We start from the raw sequence: 8,703 nt of genomic DNA, 5'->3' as shown, positions 1-8,703 counted from the left end.
GGCTTTGACATTTGAGCCATCTTCTTGTAGGGAGAAGAGGGTAAAGTGAGGGGGCTGAAAGCCTCAAACTGCTTACAGCACTTGATTTCTAAACCATGCCACTTACTTTTATATCTTAGTCTACTTTAAAACTTAATGCGAACCCTGAAAGTGTCTAGGAAAACTTAACAGTAAAGTATTTAAAAGGGTCTATGTTATTTTAATTTCTTACACATGACATGAAATGAAAAGAGGACCTCTTGTTTTAGCAATTTATTCTTTTAAGTAAGTTACATTAAGGGGTACCATTTTTCAAGAGAAGGAACATGAAAGGGGTTCCTGTACTGTCACTATGTTCGACCCCTCCCTAGCAAAAACCCCCATAAAACTCATCTGCAATAGATGAGCTTGGCCCCTTGTGCCTACAAAGTTGTTGGAGTCGGACAATGTTCTAGCACAACAGTGCTCTAGCATGAGGAAGGAGGTATCCATGGCAACACTGTGAGCGGCCCCCACCAGGCACCTTCTCACTGAACTGTTCAGTGGAATACTTATCAACCAATACTTACCTGGCCCCGAACTAAAAAGGGAGGGATGGCTGGAAAAAAAAACCGCAAGCAAACAACAAGGCTCTAGCTAATTCTTGTGGCAAAGAACTGCAAGCAAGCAACTGCGTATACCAGTCATGAGGTGCCCTGCTAAAGGCATTGGGCCACCCTCAGTGTTGTTGGGAAAACTGCTGACCAGCATTGCTTCGAGGTTAACTATGCCTAAATTACATTTAGCGACATTATAAAACTTTGTGGAGTGATGTTCTTTTGGCTCATCACGCAATCCCACCCAACGAACGTTTGTGGGCAAGGAATGTGTGACAAAGCCCTATGAATGTCTGTGTGGGAGGTTACATGTAAATTCAAGTGTGACTGTAGTGTTAACATGTAGTCAATTTGCCAACTTGTAGGAAAAAAAACTGTTTGCATTTTTTTGTGAAAACATTCCACTGACCTCTCATTATGCTGATTGACTTATTATTCAATAACGACCGACCACCATCTAACTCAACTTGTTAAATATTTCGTAGGTTCAAAATCCAGCCATTGAAATTAGTTCACTTTGCTTGTGATCAGAGTCAGAGGGATGGTTTCTTGGTAAGTCCTTTGATTATGTATGTAATGAGATCATTATATGTTTCTGGGAAACTGCCCACCTACCCCTCCCCTAAGCTAACATTTACACTTACTTCTCACTTAAGGCAAAATGTTGGCTTAGGGGAGGGGTAGGTGGGCGGTTTCCCACCTGTTGCCCTTACTGTAGTTCATCTAAGAAATCATGTCCTTTTTTTTATGTAACACTTTCTTGACTGTAACCCCGTAGTTAGAACTTTTAATAAATGACCACTTCATGTAAGCTACTGCGACCACTTTTTGTGGTGATTTTCTTTTGTTTTGGCGCAATGTGCTTTCCTCACATAGGAATGTTTTCATTTTCACACAGTGAATGCATAAATCTACAAAAAGGCAGTTTACAAATAAAATGTATGTAAACTTCATTTTTAAAGGTGTTTTTTTTTGTGCTAAAAGATGTCGACCAATAATAAGAGTTGTAAACTATAGCCTAGAAAAGTTTACAAATTGATATGTTCTTTACATAGGATTTCTGTGTTACTTAGACTCAGATGAGATTTTGTTATGAGGAAGTTGGTTAGAAAACAAGGGATTAATATACATGCTGCTTTGAGAAGATTTTGTAAAATTTGACGTTAAAAAACCGATTAGAAGTGTAGTAGAGACAATAAAATTAGCACCTTTTTGCATTCTGACCTGTTCTTTGGGTTTAGTTCTTTCCTTCTTATCTGGACCATTACTTAACGGACCACTTGAGGCATGGTCTAATGTAATCTCCATGTTCAGGTTGAAATTTTCTTAAACTATAGCCATGAATTAGGGTTAGGAGACCATGGAAATCGAGAATCAATCCAGGTTAAAAAATTTTAATTTAAATTTAATTTTGACTTGTAAGATATGTACCACGTAGTCTCCTTTGCAGCCATTTTCAGGGTTGTCACGCAACGCTCAATGCAATGCTTTGTGGGGAGATGCCTTTTGTGATGACCCTTAAAATGACTGCGAAGGAGACTAATGTAGCACGTTACCCAGAGAAATGTTAGTGACAACATGGAACTACATATATGGTAACTGAAAAATTGCAGTTACTAAATTCTCTTCCACAAGTAGATGTTTCGATAGTTACTATGATGTCTTGCCTGCAAACACAGTCTTATTCCCAGGTGTCGCTGCTCTTTGCCCGGCAAAGCAGAAACCGGAAATATGTCTGCGTTCACAGGCTAAAGTATGTGCGGACCTTTTCTGGGAAGAGACCCCCTGTGGTTCAACTCTCGTAAGTGACCACTAATTGTTTGCATTTTAGGTGGTGACTTACCTGACGCCTGACTGTAGAATAGAATAGAATAGAAAACATTATTAAAGTGTCGGAGCCGTATAGCTTGGGAACAACCCCATACTAATTTGGGGACACAATTTATAATTAAATAATTTTAGAATCACCTATAAAATATAAAAGTAAAAATTATTTAAACTAGGCATAATATATTATACTCTGTATCACTGTTTAATGACATGAAGGGTTTGCACATCATAGGATACAATTATGTATTATAATATACTTTTTGTTGGTGTTTTTTTATTTGGTAAATGTAAATGAATGTGTTTTGATTTCACAGAGAACAAAAGAAAAGTTAAAGCATGAACTTCAAGAAAGTTTTCAGCAAGCTTTGGGCGAAGCGGAAGCCTTGTTAAATCTGAAAGGTTAGTATCTTGGCAATCATATACAGTATACTATTTCACTATACATATTTTTCTTTTTATAGCCAACTGTGATGCTAAGTAAAGGAAATTTAATATTGTTATTTTTAACCCTGTTTAGGGCTTGGAAAGAGTCTTAATGAAATGGATGAAGGTACATGCACCTACCGTACTAATCTTTTTTTGTTGTTGTTTAGACCGTTGTTTGTTTGTTTTTTTGTAATTCTCTACTTCTACAACTTACATTATTACATTGAGTATTGCTGCATTCAATGAAACAGAGATGTAAGTGTTAACTGTTGCTGTGAAAAGTTTGAACCCAGGAGTTATTTCATAAGTAGGTTGAGTATAATCGTCCGGGTGAACGTAGTCCTTAATAGGGCTGTTGTTGTTGACAGTGACTGACTTTTCGACAACCTGTGTGGTAGTCATCTTTAGAGTCAAAGTGAGTTGTATCAGGTTGTCGAAATGTCAGTCACTGTCAACAACAGTCCTGTTAGGGACTACGTTCACCCGGACGATCATACTCAACCTACTTATGTTAACTGTTATGTTCAGAACTTTTAAGTTAAACTTTAAAGTTTTAAAGTTAAAATGTTTCAACTTAAACCTTAAAGTTTAAGAAGTTACCAAATAAATCAGCTTTCACTTTTTTCAAGTATAAAAACGTATTGCTTGTTTGTTTTAGCAGGTGATGAAGTCTTCCTCGAAGAGGAAGATGGTGTAGAAGAAGTTAGTGAAATTACAAAAGAAAACAAAGATGATGCTCCAGAAAAATCGAGTCTGTTTCAATGCCGGAAGTCTTCAAGGGCCAAAAAGTAAGATTTTAATAAACTAAGGCTGCGTGTAACACACTATAGGGACTTTAAGATTCAACGACGCGACGACAACGAGAACGCCACTTAAAAAGTGAATTTGCGTTATTTCAGTCTCTATAGCGATCATTCCTACCCACTTACTTTGTCAATTGTAGGCGAACCCTCCTGAAGCTAAATTTCAAATGGACATATCCAAGCTCAGAAAGAGAAATAAAATTTCGTCGTTGCTTGTTTATGTCTTCAATAAACGCGAAATAAGGCATTTTCACGCCCTAGTCGTGCAAAAACGGGAAAGAAATGTAAAAAAAGTGTGGTGCTTGTGCGAAGTTGTTGTTTTGCTTATTAAACCTATTGTTTTTTTTTACCTTCTCGTTGCCGTCCGCGTCGTTGGATCTTAAACTCCCTTATGCCAGATAGCTTCTGCACTGCCCCGAAAATCGCACCAGATAGGGCTTCTGTGCACACAAGAACGGTTGTGACGTAGCGAAGCTGGGTCGCGCCGATCTCGGACAGTCGCATATCGGATAGGTGTTCACACTATAGCTGATAGCTTTTGGTTGCGCCACGAAAAGCCTGTTTAACCGGTATCTGGTTGAGTGTGAATATAGCCTATAACAGTAGCCAGGTTACCCTGGGTGCCAGAGACTTTTCAAGCGCGGTTTCCGGTTTCTGTTGCTCGTGGCTTCGGCCTACGGTCGAAGATCTGTCGGCCTGACACCGAGGCATCCCATCGCACGCGAGGAAAAAACTCTGGTAGTTTGAGTATAATCAGTGCACGCCTTTCCATCAACTTACAAACTCAGCGACTTGAAAAAACTAAGATAGTTTACGTTGTGAGACAGCTTTGTGTTACTTAATTTGAATAGAAACTAAATGATTAATTCCTTTGGGTTTTTTGTAGGCAAGTATCGCAGTACAGCAATATTTTATCATACATCCGACAGGCAAAGGTAATTGAATTTATGATAATTTAATGTTGGAGAAGATTTTCTCTTATTGAATCTTGTTTGGCTTTTGGATAGGTTTTATATTTATTCTCGGAAATGTCAGAATGGTATGCCTGCTCTTCAGGGTTTTCATTGCCAGGACAAGGCGTGCTTTTTACACTAGACCCCATATTTCGGGGAAAAAGACAAATTTAACAATCACTCTAAAAAGTGAGGAAAGTTAATCAGTGTCGTTTCCGATAATTGATATCTTAATTTTCAATGTTATTGTTAAGTTCAACTTGAAGATATTGTATACTGTTAATGATATATGAAATAAATCAAACATGAACTGCGGAAATGAAATGAAAATGAAGAAATGATCATCGCAGTGAACGCAATTTATGCAATTGCGTAAAGAAGCCTGAAAAAAATTCAGGACTTCAACGGGGTTTGAACCCGTGACCGATCCGTGACCTCGCGATTACCGGTGCGAGTATATTGTATACTGTTAACCAGGATACTACTGTCTGTAATAGCTTTTGTGTGTGTTTGTTTTGTGTTTATCGTTGGGTATTACGTTGGCTTGACTGTGTTTGGTTTTACTTGTTCCTGTCACAGTCTGATTACTACAATCATGGACAAAAGTCCTTAGGACAGTCAGAGCATAACTTCAATTCTCTGCGTTTCGCAAGTAATGTCGTAAAAAGCAGTGCTGTAATTTTACAAATCCATGTTCCCTCCCCCTTCCCCACCGAACACAATGTTGAAAGATCAAAGGAATTGTGCCTGGACGGTTTCAACACTGTCCGTCGTGGGGTGGGGGAAGGGGGTAGGGAGGTGCAGTGTTAGTAGTGCGCGGATACAATTTCGCGTGTCTTGAAAAGCGTTCGAACTGTACAACTATCCCAACACTTTTGTCCATGATTGTAGATATATATTTTTCCTCTTTTCACTTTTTTCTTCTAACTTTTATTTGTATGTATAAAATTGAAGAAATTCATCAATAAAAAATGTTCAAGGAAAACAATGTTTGGCAACTGGTTACAGCGGGCTGTCTGAAATAACCATTGTGGGCCAGAATGATTAGGTAGCTATACAACAAAGAGCTTTTTAGCTATTCTTTGCTGACGCTTTTTAGTATATATTTTTGTTACATAAGATGTAGCTAAGACTCAAGACTCTCTTTTCTCTGTCCAGACATTTTTGCGACAGATACTGAATGGTACTAAATCATCGGAACGCCATTTGATCTACACAAGTGGCAGAGTTAGCGAAAAAGATAATTTGAAGCACAGAGCAGGATTTGGACCTATTGCAGATGACAACTTGGTATGTAGAGAAAATGATATCCTGTTCACAGAAGATCGTCGAGCGTGCGTAGGAAAATAAAAACCGTGAGGATCTCCTCTATAAAACTGTCTTTATTAAGCGCTCATCTTTACTAGGCGTTCGCAGTAACCTTTTCCGAGGTCCCAACGAGTTATTTATATTGTCTTCATCTCTATTAAACAGTCGGCATTTTGTCAAGATCTACCATACAAGTGCGATAGATACACATGCTCTGTGCATGGCGTTTTTATTGCTTGTCTTTTAACAAGAGGCAGAAAGATGAGGTCAATTTGTCATGTGATGAATACTTTCATGATTAACTCTTAGGTTTGTCAAAGCTTTATTAGGGAGCTTAAGCAACGACGACGTCAACGAAAACGACATAAAAGCTGACAAAATGGCAAAACAACAACTTTGCGCGTGCGTCACATTTTTTTTGTACATTTGTGAAGGACGTGAACACGAGGCAACGGCTTTCTTCTTCTTTTTCTGAACTTTGATACAGTCTTAGAATTCAACTCCAGAAAAAATTGCCAAGATTTGACGTACTGAATGAGACAGAATAAGCGCAATAAAGTTTGAAACAGCGCGACCTCGCCTTTTAAATGACGTTTTCTTATATTAAACAGTCAACCTGCATAAGCTGTCACTGTCAGTTGGCCATTCCCAAAGGGTGACTGCTTAAAGGTGATGTTACACAAGACGATTCGCAACGACGATTTTTAGCACAACACAGCGTTGCAACATTGTTGCGACATTGTTTCGAATAGTTCCAACAGTGTTCCAATATTGCAACCCTGTGTTGCGTTAAAATCGTCGTTGCGAATTGCCCCGTATAACATCACCTTAAAGGGGCTGTGACGCGGCTGTCGGATTCATTTTGTTAATTACCGTAAATGACCTAATAAACGCCCACTTCCAAATAAACGCCCCCTCTGTGCTGTTAAAATTGTATTAGACGCCCTCTTTAATAACAACAACTTTATTGACTTTATCTTCCACATGAAGATTTCAGTACCAAAACAATCAATATTATTACAAATGAAACAAAGTAAAATAAAAGTTACAACAATAAACGCCCCCTCAATCAATCAATCAATTTATTAACGTCAATACGTCAGCTGATACGTGGGATGGGGTTGCCCCGATCATCCGAGCCAAAGGCTCATATATAAAACGCATGACAAAACAATAATAGACGCCCCGTATGAGAATTACTCGAAAATACTAGGAATTAGCAAAGTGGTGCAAAATCATTCAATTCATTCAGTTTCTTGCTTGATTAACAAGGGTTTGCATATTTCATCTTGTTCAATGCCAAGTTTAAAGTAAGGATAGACTAACTATGGCAACACAATAACAATGACCAAGGATTCTGACATCGATGTTGGGATTCAAAAGGCCAATATGGATCTCTAAGCGGCCTAGACGTATCAATTGATGGACTGGATATTCCCCCTTTTTAAAACTCTCTTGACATTTTCGCCGAAAGCATATAAGTTTTGTTGAGCTAGTTACAGTTATGAAAATAATCGCCTCTCTTTTTTAAACGCCCCCGCACGGACCCCTAGAATTAAATAGACGCCCCGGGCGATTAACAGGTCATTTTCGGTTTGCGAATTATGCGTCCTTATTCGCTGTGGAACTTGAGAACTTGACTTGTGAATGACAAAATCACAGCGTCGTGTCAAACAAATATGTCTCCCAAGCATTACATCAAACGATTCAAACAACAAAAATGAACATTGTAAAACTGTTAGGCTAACAAGTTAAAAGTTTTTTAAAAGCGCTATTGGAATCCGTTTTTATCTTCAAGTTTGTCCATCGTGCCTCCTTTTGAACTTGCTGTGTTATTTATAATCTCTTTTCATGCTTTGAGCAGTTGTTTTTGTTTCACTCAGTTCGGTGAAAGTTCCCACTAAAGGTACGGCAAAACGGGCAACAAAGAAAGTGCAACTTGTCTTGCAAAATTGCTGCGAAACGAGTTGAATGGCGATGTTGCGCGTTTTACCACCCACACCAAACCTGTCTTACAACAAATCAGGTTGTTAACAGGTTTGAACATGCGTGGTAAAACGCACAACACCGCTTTTCCACTCGTTTTGCAGCAATGTTGCAAAACAATTTGCACTTTTTTGTTGCCCGTTTTACCAAACCTTAAATGGAATTTTACTAAATTTCTAGGAACCGCTCCTTTAGCACAGTTTTGACTGTATTTCATAAAGGAGTTTGCTTTGATTAGTTAGTAATTAAGTTGTCCCTGGGCTTTCCTTCTTTTAAACAGCGAGACGCGATAATGGGATTGCTTCTTCAGTTTTATGAAGAACTCAAAGGCTCCCCAGATATAACCTATGTGTCCGAAGTTTGGTTACCCGAGGTGAGTTGAGTTTCGTACCATTGTTTTAGTAGTGAGTTTAAGGTGGCTCGATGGGGTTTTCCTGGGTCAATACCCCCCAAGTTTGAGCGCAACCTACGTCGCCATTAACAAAGATTTGGAAAAACTACTACCATAGGTGTAATCGATGAAGATGAAAATCTGTTATGATCAGGGTTACAAGGGTAACGACTGCAAGAACTGGAACATTTCTTGGGTAGTCGGGAAAATTGAGTAAGAAAGGAATAGACGCAAAGAGATAGAAAGAAAGAAGGTTGAAAGGGTAGACTTAAAGTACTCAGTCTGCTAGCGCGCTTCGGGGCACTTTAGTGAGATGGCGAATTATTTGGTCTTTTGCTATGTTCACACTACAGTATACTGAATAACTCTTGCGCATGCACGAAAGCCATACCGGATATGGCTTCTGTTTACACATAAGAACGGTGATTTCG

The 8,703-nt window shown here is 38.7% G+C and overlaps 1 protein-coding gene across 1 annotated transcript in view; it reads left to right on the top strand.

The window, feature by feature from the left end:
- LOC140936969 (uncharacterized) overlaps positions 1-8,703 on the top strand; it is a 34,691-nt gene that overhangs the window by 24,271 nt on the left and 1,717 nt on the right. Inside the window, exons 9-15 of the mRNA XM_073386482.1 lie at positions 1,061-1,127; positions 2,720-2,804; positions 2,923-2,955; positions 3,490-3,619; positions 4,521-4,569; positions 5,746-5,877; positions 8,162-8,254. Coding sequence (XP_073242583.1) covers positions 1,061-1,127; positions 2,720-2,804; positions 2,923-2,955; positions 3,490-3,619; positions 4,521-4,569; positions 5,746-5,877; positions 8,162-8,254 — 589 coding nt within the window. The remainder of the gene's footprint in view (positions 1-1,060; positions 1,128-2,719; positions 2,805-2,922; positions 2,956-3,489; positions 3,620-4,520; positions 4,570-5,745; positions 5,878-8,161; positions 8,255-8,703) is intronic.

The sequence above is a fragment of the Porites lutea genome, chromosome 5, assembly GCF_958299795.1.
Source record: "Porites lutea chromosome 5, jaPorLute2.1, whole genome shotgun sequence".
NCBI lineage: Eukaryota > Metazoa > Cnidaria > Anthozoa > Scleractinia > Poritidae > Porites > Porites lutea.
This window is presented reverse-complemented; position numbering and strand designations above follow the sequence as displayed.